A 20,653-nucleotide genomic window follows, 5' to 3' on the forward strand; every position below is an offset into this window, starting at 1 on the left:
TGAGGGGTGATTTTCACCTGAGGAGTCCCAAGAACACACACGGAGAAGCATTCAGTAAAACGTGCCACAGATGGCAAGGCTGTGGAGAGCGCCATGGCGGCAGGAATGGAAAGAAAGGAAAACAAGGTGCTTTCACATAATCTTCCCTGGTCCCATTCTCCAGTCTCATGTCTAAGCTTCTCACATCTGAATTCTTAAACTCTGCATTCAATTAACAACATGTTACACTTTTCACAAAGCTTTATGTTTTCCATTTTATTTTACCCTCTTAACTCCCGTGTGAAGTAGAACAGACATTTTACAGAGAAGTGACTAACCCACACCTGACAGACATCACATGCAGTACGTCTGGGCACGGAGTATCTAAAGCTAAGAGCCCGCAGCCTTGTCACTTCGAGGTCTTTATTTTACTTTGTTAAAGAACATCGGGTTCTTCAAATCAGAAACACTGCCACCAGGAAGCATCTTCTTCTTCATGACCATTACGGTCCTGCTTAATGACTAGACGCGGATTGCTACTCCCCACAGCTTCCAGCAGCTTCCGAGCTTCCTCATCAAATGCCTCTTTGCACAACCTGAGAAGACAAGGGAACACCTCTTCTTGCCACAGAAACACCTCTCAACTTTCCCACAGCCCTTTATTTGCAGGAGGGACAAAACCTGTTAGTAGAGAGAGAATATTAACATGGCTGGGTAGAGGGAAAGGAAACAGGGATACACTGAGGGAAATACAGCAGTTGAAGGAAAATGGAGTATAAAAGAGAAAGAAAAAATAGATTATAATTGTAAAAGATCCACCAAGAGCCTTTTCCTATTCAAGCAAAGTAGTTCTACGATTACTCATCATGATTATGAAAACAGCCAATGCATACATTGTTTTGTTGTTGTTGTTGTTTTGTTTTTTGGGGTTTTTTTGGCCTCACTGTGCATCTTGCAGGATTGAACCTGGGCCCTCTGCAGTGGAAGCACAGAGTCCTAACCACTGGATTTCCAGGGAATTAGACCCACCCCTCCACTTTTTTTTTTTCATTGTTTATTATATGCTAGCTACTGAAACAGGGAGATTGGGGACCAGTGCAAGTTCAAATATCTAGTAAGTGGCAGGGCAAGAGTTCAAATGCAGGTAATCCGGCTCTAGAGTTCTTGGCTCTTAAGTACTATGCTACATTACATCTCCTGAAATTCAGTGTTCTATGGGAGAAAAACAAACAAGGGCCCGGAAAATACCCAAGGATCCACAATCAGGTTGATGCTGAGGCTTGCCATTAATGATCTGCTCCCCAAATGCCTCATTCCAGGAAACTTCTTCCCTGAGAAGCCACTGAAGACTTACCCTAGGACCTGTAGTTTACATTCAGGAGACCTCAAGACTTCACATAACTTCATAATTCCTTCACGCTCTAAGTTATTCAGGGTCAGGCTTATTTTTGTCAGTCTTTGGTTGCTGCTAAGAGTAGAGGAGAGATCCTGACAACAGAGAGAGGTCAAACCACAGTGTTCCAACCTGCAGGGCAGAGAGACTAAAGATAAAATGAACTTTATCCCATGACAGAGAATATGCACACAAAAGATCTGTGAGCTGGGAGTGTAGGATAACTCCAGAAGCTTAAAAATGAGCACAAATAAGGTAAAGTCAAGGAATATAAGTAAAATATCCATTATTTCTAGATATTTATGGGTTGAATATATCCCTTCCTATATCATGAATTACAAATTCGTAATTATGGTCCAGGGAATAAATAAGAAGTGGAAGCACACCAAGGAAAACTGTGGCAACTGAATCCTTGGACAGGATTAAAAATATAGCAAGGTAAGTAGATTTTAGAAATATAATACTGAGTGTTAAAAGGCAGGATATATAATAGCCAAGACATGGAAACAACCTAAATGTCCATCGATAGAGGAATGGATAAAGGTGTGGTACATATATATAATGGAATATTATTCAGCCATAAAAATGAATGAAATAATGCCATTTGCAGCAACATGGATGGACCTAGAGATTATCATACTAAGTGAAGTAAGTCAGGAAGACAAATACCATATGATATCACTTATATATGGAATCTAAAATACAACAAAATGAACTTATCTATAAAACAGAAACAGACTCACAGACATAGAGAACAGACTTGTGGTTGCCAAGGGGGAGGGGGAGGCGGGGGAGGGTTGGATTGGGAGTTTGGGATTAGCAGATGCAAGCTATTATATATAGGATGGATAAACAACAAGGTCCTACTGTATTGCACAGGGAACTATATTCAATATCCTGTGATAAACCACAATAAAAAAGAATATGAAAAATAATTTAAAAAAAATTTTTTTTAATGTCATGTTTATTTTAAAGAAATTAAGGGAAAAAAAGATAAGGTATATAAATGGCACCATGCCATTTATGTAAAAAATTCATATACCTAAAAACAACACTGCATCCTTTATTAGGTACATATAGTTCTATGGCATATTTCAAACACTTTAGATAAGTTGCCTATAGGCAACAAGGAGACGTGATTAATGGATATAAATTAACCAACTAATCAACCAACCAATAGTCGATAGAAGGCCCTTGCATAAACCAAAGATAATATAATACCATGAACTGGATCAATGGAACAGAATAGAGAGCCTAGAAATAAACCCACACACCTACAGTCAATTAGTTTTTGACAAAGGAGGCAAGAATATAAAATGAGAAAAAATCTCTTCAGCAAGTGGTGCTGGGAAAGTTGGACAGCTATATATAAATCAATGAAGTTAGAACATACCCTCACACCACGCACAAAGATAAACTCGAAATAGCTTAAAGACTTAAATATAAATAAGACAAGACACCATAAAACTCCTAGAAACATTCTCTGACATAAATCGTGTCAATGTTTTCTTAGGTCAGTCTCCCAAGGCAATAGAAATAAAAACAAAAATAAACAAATGGGACTTAAACTTACAAGCTCTTGCACACCAAAGGAAACCATAAAAAAATGAAAAGACAGCCTACAGAATGGGAGAAAATATTTGCAAATGATGTGACTGACAAGGGCTTAATTTCCAAAATATACAAACAGTTCATACAACAACAAAAAAATAAACAACCCAATCAAAAAATGGGCAGAAGACCTAAACAGACATTTCTCCAAAGAAGACATACAGATGGCGAATAGGCACATGAAAAGATGCTTAACATGGCTAATTATTAGAGAAATGTAAATCAAAATGACAATGAGGTACCACCTTACACTGGTCAGAATGGCCATCATTAAAAACTCTACAAATAACAAATGCTGGAGAGAGTATGAAGAAAAGAGAACCCTCCTACACTGTAGGTGGAAGTGTAAATTGGTGCAGCTACTATGGAAAACAGTACAGAGGGTCCTAAGAAAACTAAATTTAGAATTACCATATGATCTCGCAATCTCACTCCTGGGCATATATCCAGACAAAAGTATAATTCGAAAAGATACATGCACCCCTATGTTCAGCACTATTTACAATAGCCAAGACATGGAAGCAACCTAAACGTCCATTGACAGATGAAGTGATAAAGAAATGTGGTATATATACACAATGGAATACTACTCAGCCATAAAAGAGAATGAAATAATGCCATTTGCAGCAACATGGATGAACCTAAAGACTGTCATAGTAAGTGAAGTAAGTCAGACAGAGAAAGACAAGTACTACATGATATCACTTACATGTGGAATCTAAAATATGGCACAAATTAACCTATCTACAAAACAGAAACAGACTCACAGACATAGAGAACAGACTTGTGGTTGCCAAGGAGGGGAGAGGGTGGGGGAAAGACTGAGTGGGATTTCGGGGTTAGTGGATGCAAACTATTACATATAGAATGGATAAACAACAAGGTCCTACTGTACAGCACAGGGAACTATATTCAATATCCTGGGATAAACTATAATGGGAAAGAATATAAAAAGGAATGCATATATGTGTATAACCGAGTCATTTTGCTGTACTACAGAAACTAACACAACACTGCAAATCAACCATACTTCAATAAAAAAATAAAATTAAATATATATATTTATATATATTTATATATATAATACCATGAACTGATGAAGTATTTAAACTCAACCATTTGGATCTGATGATCCCCCCCAACTAATTTTAATTTTCACTCTTTGTTTATCTAGCCATTCAACATCTGAGTGCCTATATAGGTGCTGAGTATATAAACATACTTTTCGGTTACTGCCCACATGGAACGCATTAATGTGGGGGAGCAACAATATTACTAATTATGACACAGGGTACATAAATATCACACAAAATAAACCTTAGGGTTAAAGGCATTATAAGACATAAAAGGTTATTAAAAATTCATCAGGAAACAATCATTCTAAATTTGCAGTCACTAATAAGTCTCAAAATATAGAAAATAAAAAACAGAATTACAAAGTGAAATACATAATCTGTAATTATAACAGATTTTTAGCATATTTTTCATAATAATCAAATTATCTGGAAAATCACTAAAAATACAAGATGTTTTGAATAACAGTATTAACAATCTTAACTGATACAAAACCCAAGTACACTGTGGAACATATAAAAACTGACTGCATGTGGGTCATGAAACAAACGTCAACAAGTTTTTGAAAACTGAAATCATGCATAGTATACTCTCAAACTACAGCACCAGAGGTTACATATCAAAAGATAATAAGAAACCCCTCTGATGTTTGAAAATTAAGGAGTACACTTTAGAATAACCCATGGGCTGAATAAAAAAAATAAAGGAAATTAAATATTCTTAGACTCAATAACAAAAACACTACCGATAATATCAAAACTTGTCAGGTGACGTTAATGCAGTGATTTGAAGGAAAATCATAACCTGAAGTCTGTTGGAAAGAAGGAAATATTTATGAAATAATCATCCAACTCAAGAATTTAGAAAAATAATGGTAAAATAAACTCAACAAAAGTAGAAGAAATAAAATAGTAATTAATGAAACATGACTAGTTATCTAAACACTAGAGATGATTTAGAAATTAAGCAGATAATAATATAATAATATTAGACATTTGCCAGTAAGTTTTAAAATTCAGATGAAATGGATAAAATCACGGGGATAATATCACTTACCAAAAATTACTCAGTAAGAGAAAACCTACATAAATATATAATTATTTAAAAATTGAGTGAGAAGTCAAAAAACTCTCCACAGAAAGGGAAGTCCAGATCATATATAGCTTCACCAGAAATGTCTACAAAGTTCAAGGAAGAAATAATTCCAGTCCTACACAACCATGTGCTAAAATCACACCCGAATGGCTAAAATTTAAAAAATTAAGTCTGACAAAATCGACAAGAATAGAGGGCAACAGGAACACTTAACACACTGCCAGTGGTAGAATAAATTGGTATAATCCTTGGGGATTTTCCCCATGATATAACAATTCCACTCCTAATTATTTATGCTAGAAAAATGTGTACACATATCTCACAATTCATGTATTAAAACTCTCATAGCAGCACTGATCATTAAAGAAAAGAAATGAAAACAACCCAAAAGTCCATCAACACTAGAAAACTAGTAAACAGCAACCTCTCAGTTAAATAGAGCTAGGAGACCAGAAGAGGGAGCTCTCACACCCTGCAAAGATAGCAGAGCCCAACGGGAAGAAGGACGTCTTTTCCGGCAAGGGCTCAGCCAGTGAAAAGCCATGGACTGTAGCCCTTCCGCCTTCCTTTTCCTTTCTGTAAATGCATTCTCCTTTCCTCACCATGTGGAGACTTGCACGTGGCTCATCTTGCTTTCAGATCCCAAATTACAATTCTCTGCTCATCCCAAATAAACCCATGTTGCCAGAGAAATATCTGGCAGTCTGTTTGTTTCAGGTTAGCAATAGTTGGTGGAATGGTCATTCATTGGAATCTTTTACAGCAATAAAAATGAATAAAAACAGCCACATAAAACAACCAGATGACTCTTACAATCATAACATTAAGCAAAAAACAAAACAAAAAAACAACAAAAAAAACCAAAACACAAAAGAATACTTGAAGTATGATTCCTGTATATAAAGTTCAAAATCAAGCAAAATTCAAGTATATTGTTTATAATTACATACATTATGGTTCACTGTAGAGGAAAACCTAAATTACTGCTGTAAAAGTCAAAATAATGTTTACTTCTTGAAGGGGAGAGAAGCTGTGATTTGGGAGGAATGATTGAGGGGAATTTAGTTGACTGGGAAAATTCGATTTCCTAACTTGAGTGTGATTATATACACTTCTTTTTTTAATATTAGTTTTATTTATTTTTCTGTATTTTCTAGTTTATAAAAAAATGTTTGAAATATGATTTGGCAGAGCTTAAAAGTAACAGAAGAGAAAAATAAAAATTATAGAATGAAGGTCACATTAAAAGAAGCAAAAAGAAGTCACCACTGGGACTTCCCTGGTGGCGAAGTGGTTAAGAACCCAGCTGCCAATACAGGGGACATGGGTTCCATCCCTGGTCCAAGAAGATCCCACATGCTGTGGAGCAACTAAGCCCATGTGCCACAATTACTGAGCCTGTACTCTAGAGCCGGTGAGCTACAACTATTGAGCCCATGTGCCACAACTACTGAAGCCTGCGCGCCCTAGAGCCCATGCTCTGCAACAACAGAAGGCACTGCAATGAGAAGCCCATGCACCACAATGAAGAGTAGCCCCCATTTGGTGCAAGTAGAGAAAGCCCGCGTGCAGCAACAAAGACCCAACACAGCCAATAAATAAATTAATTAATTAAAAAAAGTCACAACTGCTAAAAATACACTTAGGAATATGTAGATTGAGTTAGAAAAATCCAGCAAGAGAGTTTTAAAAGATTAAAGGAAATTATGATCGCTTCTCAGCCTTTTGGCTAAGATCAAGCGTAAAGAAAATTATGGATAAGGAATACAGAAAAACGAGATCCAACATAAGCATAATTAGTGACCCTGAAAGAAAATGAGACAAATAGATAAGCAGAAACTAAAGATAGGAAGCCCTACAAAAAATAAGCATACTCTACAAACTGGCACATCATTTCCCCATAAAAATATTAATAAAGAAAATTCAACACAAGATAAATTATTGGGCCAAAGGAGAAATTCTAAGTACATACAGGCCAAAAAACAAAAAAAAAAAATTTTTTTTTTAACTAGTAAGGGCATTGAAGGGGAAGAATCAGCTGGTTTCAGACTTTTCTGCAACTAGATTCAATGCTAGCAGGCAGTGGACTATGCAAAACTCTGAGAAGATAACCAAAATATTATGAACACAACCAAACTGTCATTCAAGTTCATAGAAAACTAAGACATTTTCAGATACGCAAAAAATCTCTGAATTAGCCCCTCAAAATTAAATTAAAAAGATTACTGAGTCATCTTCCTCACCAACTCCTGGTCTACATTCGTTAGTGGGGCAGTTTGGCTACTAAACGTGGCTATCTCCTGAAATGGCTCATCTCTTTTCGGCCACCTCCTGGGTAATGATTAGGATGAAAGGGATAGAAGGTGCTATAAAAAACTACTTGGAAGTTTCAGGACTATATCCCGACCATCCCTGGGCAGGATGCTTTTCTTTTCCTAACAGCAACGACAGGCCACCCTGATTGGTACACCCTCCAGGTGGCAGGCCAGCGAAAACAGACCTTTGGGATTCAAACTTAATTCAGATCCGATACCTGGATTCTCTTTTGGATTGACAAGGCCCTAGGTCATAAGGATAATGACCATTTGGTTGAGTACAATGCTGGACCACTCCCCCTACGAGCCCAGATGTGGGATAGAATGGGTTTCTGTAAATACTGTAAAACTGCTTTTGCCCCTCTCCCACTGATCCCTCTGGACTGAAGGCCTGGGTGCCAATGGGGGATGATTAGAGAAAGAGTGAAGTTATAGACACTGGGATGGGACACACCTGACTTCATGACTGGGGGGGAGACCAGCAACGCTAATCCCTGGGGACAGAACACCTTAGAACCTGAGAGGTTCAGGGAGTGGGGAGAACAACTAAGGCTCTCTTTTTCACCCTAGATCCAACACTGCTGCCAGCAAAACAATTACGTGGTCTGCTTGAGTCAAGCAGCAGCTGCAGTTGGCAGCCTGACCCACTGTCCAGTTGTCATGCTGTCCATATGCTATGAAAACAGAAAATCTCACATGGACATGGCAGGCCCTGAACTATTCTGTTGTGCCTGACACCATCAATGGCAGATCCCCAAATGTGGACCCCTCTCATACATGTACGGACACAGTGCCACTTTGTTTCAGTCTATACAAATTTGTAAGATTCTCTTGATGCCGGGATAACTGTGGGTTGTGTCACATATGGCAAACAAAGCAGTTGTAACTACTCAGTGGCACTGCCCACCTGATATAACCAAATCAAGGTAATGGTGACCCAGATCAAATATAACAACAAACCCCACACTGGAGCTACCTGCACACCCTCAGGTTGTATGTGTGCATGTGGGGAAGTGTAGACCACTGAATGGCTCTTTAATGGGGAACGGGTTGCTTTTGGCCCATCTTTTGCCTCCTTTATTTACTGCCAATGACACCAAGAGCAGCAGGATATTCTAAACTCCCTTTCGTGAGTTGTAATGGAAAACCAGACCCGTTGTTCCTCCTACTCAGCCGGCTGAGCCCGGGATCCTGTGGCATGGTTTAAATCAATACTGCAATTTGGCCTCATCCTGTGCTTGGAGTCCTGTTGAGAGTGGCCTTAATTAAACTGCATACAAGACAAACTGAACAAATTTGGTCCCAGCTTCTGCTGGTCAAACTAATCAGTGGCCAGAGGAGTGGCTTGTCCATGTGAAAATTCACCAGAAGCCAAGACTGTATTGTGTAGAAAAAGTGTTAGACATTTTTGGGAGACATTTTCCCATGGGTATTTCACTCTTCTACATGTTCTACCGACAAAAATACAAGGCCCTGACAGCACTTTACCTGGCTGTTTCCTTGGATGCGTGTGCAGTGAGCAACCTTGAGGGATGAAGAAATGTCTCCCTCCAGGACAAAGGGCAGGCTTGCTCAATGCTTGCTATAAAATGGTGAGTTCCCCAAACTCAATGTTCCTCTCCTGGAATGCAACCCACTGCATGTTCAGGCATCCATCCAAGTCCTCCACATCGACCCTGTGGAACCTGGGGCACACGGGAAACTGACACAAACATGCCCAGTGCTTATGTGCCTATACTCTGAGTAATAAAGTCCTCTGTCTCTAATAGGATTCTACGTCTCCTGCCAGCATCCACTGAATAGAACAGGCCAGCTTATTAGGGTACAAGCAGAAGAAAATTAAAATTCAGACCCCAAAGTTACATTATAAATGTTGTGAATATATATATACATATATATGTGTGTGTATATATATATATATATGTATATATAAATTGACAATGGAAACATAGGAAAAGCAGCACTTTCATGGAAGAGCCAGAAGACGTATCATAGTGTCTAGGCTTCCCACATGTAGAACAAAATTCTTGACCCAAAGGGCAATAATTCATGCTGTATAAGTAAAAATGTACTAGCCAATATCAATCAGTTCAAGATTTAAAAAGAAAATAAAAATCTAAACAATACCTTATTGAATATAAAAAGTACTTAGAACATAGGACGAGATTTTATTAGATTGTAAGTTCCTTGAGACCACAGACAGCATTTTTCCAGATAGGAAATTATTGGTAAAACCTTTGATTTACTAAGAAAAATTAATTCAAGGACAGATGGAATATCTGAGGGATGACAGAACATAGAAAACCTAAATCAAGTACTATTTACTTAATATTGGGTTGGCCATAAAGTTCGTTTGGGTTTTTCTGTAACATCTTATGGAAAAACCCAACCGAACTTTATGGCCAACCCAATACATACCCTGTCCAAAGCACTAAGGAGGACATAAAGAAATATGAAATATGGCTTCTATGCTAATAACATGTAATACACTGATCTGTATATATGAAATTCAGATTCTCATTTCTGAGAATAGCTAACCTTCTAGCCCCATTTATTTTTCATCCACTCTCCATATACTAAACTTCTTCTAGCTGTACAAGCCACCAAATAGGTATCATTTTCCTAATGGAGAACTGAACTCACCCGAGCCTCTGAATATTGCAGTTTGGATGTCTCAAAGCCTCAAACAGAATTTTTACTCCATCATCCTGCAAGTCATTGTTCCCAAGATCCAGGCTCTGCAGGTTTGGGTTGTTCAAAATAGCAGAGGCCAGATCCAGACAACATGCACTAGTGAGAACACAGCCCATCAATCTGTGAGAGATAAAAAAAAGAAGTGAGATCTTCCGTTGTGAGGCTTTATTAGATTATTCCTAGGAGAGATGTCCAGGTATTTGAGCCTTTTTTATGAGCCTTTTTCTATCTATAGGATGCACATAAGAAGGTCTAACATTACCAGTAAAAACAGATGAGATTTCTTAATGAGCAGGAAAAAACCCAGCAGGTAAAAACTGCTTTCTCCCACAAATAGGTTGCTTTGTAGTAAGCTTCCCATATCAAGAGTATAAACACTTATTTCTACCAATACCAAAAAAAAAAATGGATATGGATATAACTTTCCCTAGGAACCCACAGATCTCTAAACCCTCAGTTTCTAATATATTTTTGAAATAAAAATGCTATCCAGGAATCTAAAAGTCGTATTTCCAAAGAAGAAAGAAGCAAGCTACATACAAAAAGGTATTTCCTTCAAGTCCTTTGTAGGGCATTCAAGAACATTCACAACTTGGCCTTGTGTTCTCTTTCCATAATTTGTCCCCAGACTATTTGCCAACCATACACATCCATTCCCCCCCCCCCAAATATATCACATCCATCTGCATTCCCCTTCTTTTCTCTCTTCTTTCCTTCTGCCTAGAATATCTGCACATAACAAATATCTTCTTTATCTTTCAAGCCTAAAGTAACTCAATTTCCTGTCACATTCCTTGCCCCTTTGGACTTTTGCCATATCCTTATAACAATATATGGACTCTATTATAGTTGGCTTTATATTTATTTCCCTGCCATCTGCACTTTGTGAGTTACCTTAGGACAAGAGCATAACCTCAGAGATAACCTTTAGCCCCCTTAGCATCTAGCTCATATTTGTTGTAAGTATTGGTTGAGAGAACTGGCATGCCTGCAGAGGCTATAAAAGTAGCTAAGAAAGCACAAATTTGTCTATGTGTTTACAGCAATGCTAAGGAGAAAAAGCAGGCTAAACAAACAACTTGTGTGCATAGGTCACTTAGAAATTATATCTCTATAGCTGAATTGAAGGCACTGGATTTATTAATTTACTTTTTAAATACACAGCATGATCTTTTTTTATTTTTTTATTTTTTAAAACTTATTTGACTGTGTTGGGTCACAGCTGTAGCACACGGGATCTTCATTGCAGCACGCAAACTCTTAGTTGCAGCATGCATATAGGATCTAGTTCCCTGACCGGGGATCGAACCCAGGCCCCCTGCATTGGGTGTGTGGAGCCCTAGCCACTGGACCACCAGGGAAGTCCCAAGGCACTGGATTTAATGATAAACTCCATTAAGTAAAATTTTGTCTTCTAATTGAATAATAATCAAGGAAACCAGAGAATCATATAGTAACCCACATCATATACATTTTCTCAGAAGTACAGGTGCTTATTGGATCCAAGAGCTCAGTCACACCTTAGTGTTTACAGATGTGACAATCAACTATTAAACTCATTTGGAGATTTGGTTATCATGAGTCAGTCCAGTCAGGCCAAACACTTCTGGGTATACCATTGATCTTCAGTTTATAGTTCTAGAAAAACAGTGTTAGCCTGAGCCCTGTAATGACTCACCAGACTACTAGTCCCATGGGAGGCCCTAGTGGGAAAGTGAGATTTCTATGTGACACCTCTATCTTGCTTCATATATGAGTCACAGTGTTTACCTGATGAAATATTAAACATCATGTAGCCATTAAAATGATCAATCAGATAATTGTATGTTAAGTATTTAAATCTGTTTCTGAAACACTATCATGTGAAAAGGAAACCTCAAAGTCATGTCTACACAGTGATCACGATTACATGTACACATAACATGCACACGTCTGTGTGCCCACTCCCAGAATAAGAGAGAACGTAACAGGAATAAACATGGCTGCTGTTTAAGAGTGATTGGATTGTTGGATATTTTTAAAAATTTCATTTCCAGTTTCTTTCGAAGTTGACTTTTTTCAGCTTTATTCAGCTTCATGGATGTAAAGTAGAAGACACAGAGTAGACTCCTTGGAGCACAACCAAGGAAAAAATGAAATGGCTACTGTCAGCCTGATGTCTCTGGTCCTCCTTACCTAAGGGAATGAGGGAAGTTGACTGTAATTACTATTGTAACTGTTGAAGAAAAATCTGATGAACAGATTTCCCCAGCTTGACTCAAGCAGGATGAGAGAGAGGGAATCAGCCGTGTATTCTTTCCTCTCACAGAAGCTCTGCTCCCAGCCTTTCTTTCCATATCTCCCCTGCCCTCACAGTACTTAAAGCTACACAAAAGTAAGGTCACAGAACACCTACTCCAGGTCCTGAAGATTGCAGCTTGGATGCCGAAAGACATCACACAGAAGCTTTACTCCATCATCTTGTAGGCAGTTTGACCCCAGATCCAGATGCGTCAGGCTCTTGTTGCATAGGAGGGAGGTTGAGAGAGATTCACTGCTGAGTGAAGTGAAATGGCAACGTCTCAACCTGTGGGAAGGACAATGTGAGGAAAGATGGAATCACTGCTCCACTGCCCAGAGATGTATATCTTTGAAAAGGTTTCGTGTTACAATCCCATATTTACTTGCCAACACTCCATCTCAGATGAAATGCCCTCTTCCTGCATTGCCTCTTTGGCTGTCTCACTTGGGATCCTTAGGTTTGCGCCAAATTGGGCTACAAACTGGATTCTTGTTCTTCAGAATTTTTCTTACTATAAGTAACATGTTAACTTCCCTACATGGTACATAAATATAGTCTCCTATTGCAGAAGTAGCTCTGTGGAGCAGAGGAGCAGGCAAATGGAATAGAATGGGAGTAATCGTAAGTAAACAAAGGCTTTTTGTACACAATAAAAGTGGCATCTCCAATCAAAGGGAAAGGATACACTGTGCCATAAACGATTTGGGGACAACAGACCTAATCTATGGGGGAAGTAAGTTTAAGCCTTATAACACAATAAATTTGGAATAATTTAAAATTTAAATGTTAAAAATTAAGTCATAAAGAGTATGAAAAAGATGACATAAGTGGGGTTTTTTTAAATGGTATTTCCAATTATGAAAAATCTCCTAGACATCATGAGGAGTCACAGTTTGACTTCACAAAAGCTTTAAACATCTATATCCTAAAAACGACCATAAAGAAAGTTAGAAATACAGCAACATGCTAGGTAAGTTATTTATAATATATAAAAAATAATAGTAACAATGTGTATGTGATATTAATAACCATAACACATATAACAGAAAATATCCAGGAGAAAACTGAGATTAAGAGGCACTTCCTTGAATACTAGAGGCCAAAACACTCAAAAAGATGATCAACAAACATCATTTTTAAAGTTATTTTCTACTATCTAATTAATATTGATAAAGAAGGTTATAGATACAAAGTGAAGATATTAAAAATGCAGGCCCCTAAACTGCTGAGGGAATGTACACAATCTATCTGGAGGCAGTTTAACCATATCTGACAAAATAAAAATTCTGACTCATCAATTCCATGTCTAGGAAGTTACCTAACAGCAGTGAGCAGTATGATCACGCCTTGATCCAGTCATACCACGTAATGTGTTTAATGGTTTTTGTTTAATGGTATTGATATATATTTATCTGTTTGGAGCCCAGAATATAGAGTTGGATGGGTGGAGTTTAGTCCTAAATCCATCATTTTCTTGTAAGCATTATGAAAGTTGCATAATCTTTCTAAGCCTCACATTCCTCACCTGTTCAGTGAGACACTTAGAACTCAAGTGGCCAATGTGACACCAACAGGTACTTCTGTGCAGGTTAAACAAATTTTGCACAGGGCCCAGCACAGAGTAAGGACACACACAATAAATGGCAGTTATTAATATGATCATCTGCATTATCATTAAAGACAATAGGGAGAAAGCAAGGGATATAATATACCCATAATATTTTCCAAGTTTAAATATATTTCAAAATGTGTATTATATTGGAAAGATGAAAACCAGCAGACACTTACACAAGGCTCTGTAGAGCGCACTGTGGATGTTTCAAGGCATCACTCATAAGCTTTACTCCACCATCTCCCAAGACATTGTCCGCCAAACATAAATGTGTCAGCCTTTTATTGCTGATGAGAGCCAAAGAGAGATCCTCACAACCAGCTACCGTGAGGCCACAGCTTTCTAGGCTGAAGGAGAAACACAGATGGGGAGGGATCAGTCAATTCCCAAAGTACATCCTTCTCTTCTCCTTCACAGGGAAGTTAGCTGGTACTTACCACCCCTGCATCTCTACTATACAAGCAACCTCATCAAACCTACTTAAATTATGAATTCCACTGCAGCTATGGACAAGGTATGATGAAACAAAACACAGAAGGAGAGAGGATAAGCCTGGAAAAGAATGAAAATAAGATGTCTATCATAAAGAAATGTCTAAAAGTCAAGTGAAAGAGGAAGGGAGATAGAAGAAAAGAAGGAGGTCATGCAAGATTGACAAATGAGCCAATTAATGTCAAGATTCAAGCAGTTTCCCCATTCAGATCATGATTAAGCTACACAAGACTGACTCTATAGCAAACAGTACAGAAAGACTCACGATAGTTTCTCTAGGTTACACTTTGGATGCATTAAGGCCTCGCACAGCAGCTTCACTCCATCATCCAAGAGATTATTAGCTGATAGATTCAGAGATAACAGGCTCCGGCTTCTGACGAGAGCCTTAGAGATATTTAGACAACAAACCGTAGTTAGGTCGCAGGATTCCAAGCTGGAAAACAATACAGAAAAATAGAAATGACCACTCCTCAGAGAATAATTATAACCCCCACTCACCCTGCCAGAGGATGTGGTTTCCCAGTCTTTGGGACTTGTTCTAAAAATCCAGCCTCCCTACATAGAATGAGAGTGATTTAACTAAAGCACAGGTCTCTGATAGTTTGGAAGGGGAGGGTAGGAAGCTTGTCTCTTCCTTCCCCACTTCCCCCATGAAATATATATGAAAGCATTTAAAAAATATTTTTAAATGATAATATTTGTTTAATCTGGGAGAAATTTCCTTTAACTACAACTTGGGAGAAGGTAGACTGAAGGATGGCTGTATCCTTGCATTCTTTGACTTCTGAAACAGAACAGAGACGGGCAGGAAATCAGAGGTAAAAGCTGTGACGACCACAAAACTGTCTGCCAAGAGCTCATTTATTCATGGGAGCCAACTGATGTTTTCTGAGGAACCCTGTCCTTAACAGTGAAAACAAGAAGTAAATCAAAAATAAAACGGTTTCTAAAAATAAAGTAAAAGAGGAAGGGAAACAGAAGAAGAAAGTGCCTGCAGAGCCGCTATTTTTAGAGATTCATATTTAGAGACAACTTGGGCTTTGAACATGGCTGGGAGTAATATCAGCTTTTTGTAAGAAGAGTCAGGCATTCCAGGAACTTGCACTTGTTCGGTTTACTCCCTTTAATCAAGGACTTATCAACTTGAGTCCCTTGAGAGCTGGTTCTCTACCTCAAAATCAGGGTATAGAGAGGTAAGAACAGGAGAAGCTCCCTCCTCAGTCCAGAATTAGACCTCAGTGGATGACCTAGAACATGGCCCAAGGCTGAAAATCCCAGCTTGCCCTGAAAAGCTGTTATGGACTAAATTGTGTTCCCCAAGTTTGTATGATGAAGCCCTGCCCAATGTGACGGTATTTAGAGACAGGGCCTCTAAGGAGGTAATTAAGATTAATGAGGTTGTAAGAGTGGACCTCTAATCCAGTAGGACTGGTGTGCTCATAAGAGGAAGAGACACCAGGAGTGAGCACACACACAAAAAGGACATGTGAAGACACAACGAGAAGGCGGCCATCTACAAGCCAGAGAGGGAGGCCTCACCAGAAACCAACCCCTTCCAGCTTCCAGAACTGTGAGAAATAAATTTGTTTAAACTACCCAGTCTGTGCTATTTGGGGTATTTTGTTATGGAAGCAGATTAATACAAAAGGGTATTATATCAGCAGCCAGGCAGGAAATTAGGGAAACAAGGGAAATCTTATATACTATGTTTGGATATAGCTCTTCTAGATAGAAAAGAGATTCCAATATTATGGGACCTGTGGATAAAATACTAAAGTTTAACAGAAAGAAAACATTACACTAAGGGACAGAAAATAAGCACATGTATAACACCCAGAAAACTAGGAAACAGAAGGAAGTGTTTAGAAAGGCTTCCTTTACGTTTTAAATGTATAGGAAGATGCAGACTCTGAAACATGAATAGCACATCAGAAGTGGAGATCAGGGGAATTCCCTGTAGGTCCACTGGTTAGGACTCCGTCCTTCTACTGCAAGGGGCACTGATTCGATCCCTGGTTGGGGAGCTAAGATCCCACTTGCCTCGAGATGCAGCCAAAACAACAACAAAAAAAACAAAAAAAAAAAAAGGGAAAACAAAACAAAACAAAATAGACAATTGAAATCTGCATTTGAAGCAATAAAGAGCAAAACCAATATAAATAAATCTGAGAAACTCCCCAAGAAGGAAGGGGGGAAAAAATTAACAGGACAAAAAATAAGTAAGAGTTATATAGGAGCAGAGCTACAACCAATGACTATTAGATGCTCTTAAAAAAGAGACACAGTCAGCACATGCAAGAGAGCGAGCCCTGAAGCCATTTTAAAAAACCAATTTAAAGAAATCATTTCTGAGGGGGGGAAATGGTTTCCAGCAGATCAGAAATAATAAAATGTAAAAGTAATTTAAAAAAATTCTGAGAACACTAGTGAGAAAGTCTGGGAAGGTGGGAGGGAAGGAGTGAAGGCGTTGAAGTGTCAGGTTATCCTCAGACTTCTATTTAGAACAATAGAAAAGAGTAATGTAGCAAAATCAAAGTGTGAAGAACAGAGTGGAAGCCTAAGACCCAGACATGTTGTCATTCATCTATGAAGGCAATCAAAAGGATATAAAGAAAGTTGTAAAATGTATCATTCACACACACTGCATGAAAACATTAGTTTAAAATTGTACCAGCCAATGATGCAATGAATCAAAATTAAGATTTTATACAGTGGGAAAGATGAGTTGAAGAAAACAAAACCAAAAAACTTGCAGTATACATTGATTAAAAATTAAGCACACAGAATTAAGTCTAAATAATTGTATTCACATGTGTTGCCATGATAAAAAGTCAGAAAAGTTCTGAAAGAGTTCAAAGGGTAAAATATCTAGCCCTTGTAATCCAAGATTAAATGAACATACTGGAATTTGTATGATAGAGGTATACTAAATGTATTGCCTTACATAAGGGTATTTTAAATGCTGTAATCCTTTTAAATTTGATCAAGCATATATTTGGGGAGGGGGAACCCTGGAGAGTAATAACTAATAAATCACCAATTAAAAACAGGCAATATAACTTGCAAATGTCCAGTTATACCTGGACACAAAACAAAAATGAAACAAAATGTAGCTCATTTGTGAATCAAGAAATGGAAGTGATACTGAAAACATTTAAAAATGCTTCTAACTAGAGATATAAACAGTACATGTCCCATAGTCCCTTTGCTCATAATCTATTTTGCTCTTATCCTTTCCATATTATAAGTTTGAGTTTCTCAAGCTTTCTTCTTTTCTTCGTGCCAATTAACAGAATTTCAGCTATGGACTTCCTAATGCTTGATGAATGAAATCTCAGCCTCATAAAAAGACAATGTTCCCTCTTTCCCTTGCATCTGCAAAGAAAAGCAGATGGTATTAGAAGTCAGAAAATATTTTGTAAGAACCCTGTATTTTGTTTTATCATAACAAGGGAATCTTATAAGATGCCTGGACCTTAGAAATTGTTGCTATATCTTGTGCAAACAACCCCTAAGTGCACTTAAGTCTGTAATTTTGATTGTCTTATATAATAATGTGTCTCCCTTGCAATATTCATATTAATATTTTGGAATTCCTAAATGTTACAAATATTGAAAGAATTTTGTTGAATCAGAAAAAAAGCATCATCAGTACTCTCCTCTCCTCTCACATGCATTAACATAATAAAAAATACATCTAACTCTTCTTTTTCTAGAGTTTGGAGGTCCTGTCTTGTTTATATTAATATGTAACATCAATCACCAGTGACTCAGTCAAAAGGAAAGCTGGGAGCTGAGGTCTGTGGCTCCAGACTTATCCCTAAATATGAACAAGCAAAACAGAGGAGAAACATTAACTTTTGCGTCCTGCTGGGGAACCAGCCTACGATCTCTTAATATCGCCACTAAAATGAGGCCTTTGGCTGAAAATTTCCAAAGCCCTTTCAAAGCAGGCACATTATAATTTTTATTTTTTTTGTTGTTCTTAGTGATTGCTGTCTCAGGCTCAGATGAGCTGTCATTGGTCCATAAAGTGGTCCTCTACACAACTGACTCAGAGGAAGGAATCCATGTTCCCAGAGTAAGCACCTCAGTTAAAGAGGTGGTCAGGATGGAATATTATCTGATGGGAGGTGCCGCAGCTTTCTTCGTGAGTTGAGGCCCAGTGGAGTAAGCTCTCCTGTGCAGCTAGCAGATCAGGATCAGAAAACTGCCGCTTGGAAGGCATCACCCAAGAAAGCTGCCATTCCTCAATGAAGGCAGAAATGCTGCCTTGGAAGATGAGCTCTCCGGGAGCTCAGAACAGCTGTCTGAATATATTCTTCTTTTCTAAAAATGCCTGCTATTTAATTTTCAGGTTGCCCAAGAATTTCTTGTTGTTGCTGTTGAGTGTGAGATTATTTTTCTGATATGAACTAGAAATTGAGATATGACAGAATGGAGTTGTTGCTAAAGCAGTATGGCTGTAGACACTGTCTGCTTCCCATGTATGGGCTGAATACATTAGATAAATTAATTTGATCTAAAATTTGAGACTTAAAATGGCTATGGCACTTCTCCCTGATTTTACTAAAGTGAGAAATAAAAATGCACTTTTTTTAGATCACATAAGGCTTTGCAACTCTTTAACAATAAGTCTAAATTAAAGAATTTCCTAAATCTCTTACAGTTCCCTTACAGGTCAAATAATTATTACTTATGTTAATGTTAAAAAGAATATAAATATAAATCTCGGTGTATAATTTAAATGAGTTAAATAAATAACCAACATCTTTATAAATTAGAATCTTATAAATCTTGGAATCAGAAAATATTACAAACATTATGCCATCTGGGTCAAGCTTTGAGATATAATACTGTTTTGCTAAATTCTTAGTTACTCATAGTAATTATATTGTCCTTAATGTTAAAGATAGTTTCTATTAACTTACTAATTGATTTTCGAACCCTGGAGTAATGTAATACTTTAAAAATTAGTAATTTGTTTTTATCTAAAGACATCTAAAGAAATTAAACTTCAAAGACAGAGAAAATAAATTGTGTATTGTCTTATACCCATGTTATTTATGTTTAAAAAGTTAGGGCTTAAACATTTAAATGATATTTCATTGAAACCTTGTTTGGGATGATTACGAAGCTGTAGCTCCATACAAATCAAGGTTTATTAAAGCTGATGAATGAGAGTTTTGTAAGAGAGAAGAGAGGATTGGCAGTTCAGTTTTCAAGTCCAGTCTCTGCGTGCTGGATCATTTGTGCAGGTGGTACAACTTCTGGTTTCAAAGTGTATACTCTCACTTTTCCAAAGGCTGTGCATATTTATTACGATTCACTACACTTTGAGCACTTAATGATTGTAAAAAAAATTGTAATAAACCACAGGGTTCCTTACTCCTGGGAAAAAACATTTCTACTGGACCGTATGCTCTCTACCTGTTATAAAGTATTTTATTCTAGTTAGTAATGGCGCCAAGGCTGTGGATATTTGTCATTCTCAAGTACCTTCCTCTTCTCAGTTTCTTCTGGCAACTATTTTAGATGCTCCCTTTCTGGAATGTTAGTCCTCTAACTCAAAACCTTTGAAGATCTAGGGAGTGCTTGGCATTTATACCATTTTGACATTCTTCAGGTGGCAGTTTGGTGGAACCAACGATCGCTCCCTCACCTTGCTTATAACCCACGATGACACAGCACACACAAACTAAGACAGGATTCTGGGCACAGTTAGGCAGTGTTAGCATGCCCAAGATGTTTTTCCCCCGATCTGCTCAACATATTTTAAGAGCTACCCTATTATCAGGCCCAGGATGTGCAAGACAAGGAGACTAGATATTTCTCCTCTTTTTGAGGGAAACCTTTTATAAATATCACCATGAAACTTTCACATGAAAATTAGTGATTGTGTGTACCCTTCAATATGCTCATGTACAAGGGCTGATCTGAGTCTTCAAAAGCTTTAAAATTTTTAAGCTTTTTAAAATACTTTATTTCTAAATTTTCTAAGTCCCTACAGTAATTGGGGATCTTATTTTGTAAAGCAGACTGGCAAAGACCCACTAATTTATCTCATCTACAATCAGCAGGGAGAATAAAACATCAGAATGCAA

At 37.7% G+C, this 20,653-nt stretch overlaps 1 protein-coding gene across 1 annotated transcript in view; it reads right to left on the reverse strand.

Moving 5' to 3' along the window:
* Window positions 1-439: 439 nt before the first annotated feature.
* NLRP14 (NLR family pyrin domain containing 14) overlaps window positions 440-20,653 on the reverse strand; it is a 37,252-nt gene continuing 17,038 nt past the window's right edge. Inside the window, exons 6-11 of the mRNA XM_057747325.1 lie at window positions 14,812-14,982; window positions 14,231-14,401; window positions 12,557-12,727; window positions 10,111-10,281; window positions 1,334-1,504; window positions 440-575 (exon numbers count right to left, since the gene is read on the reverse strand). Of these exons, the coding sequence (XP_057603308.1) occupies window positions 440-575; window positions 1,334-1,504; window positions 10,111-10,281; window positions 12,557-12,727; window positions 14,231-14,401; window positions 14,812-14,982 (991 nt within the window). The remainder of the gene's footprint in view (window positions 576-1,333; window positions 1,505-10,110; window positions 10,282-12,556; window positions 12,728-14,230; window positions 14,402-14,811; window positions 14,983-20,653) is intronic.

This window comes from Hippopotamus amphibius, chromosome 9, assembly GCF_030028045.1.
Source record: "Hippopotamus amphibius kiboko isolate mHipAmp2 chromosome 9, mHipAmp2.hap2, whole genome shotgun sequence".
Lineage (NCBI taxonomy): Eukaryota > Metazoa > Chordata > Mammalia > Artiodactyla > Hippopotamidae > Hippopotamus > Hippopotamus amphibius.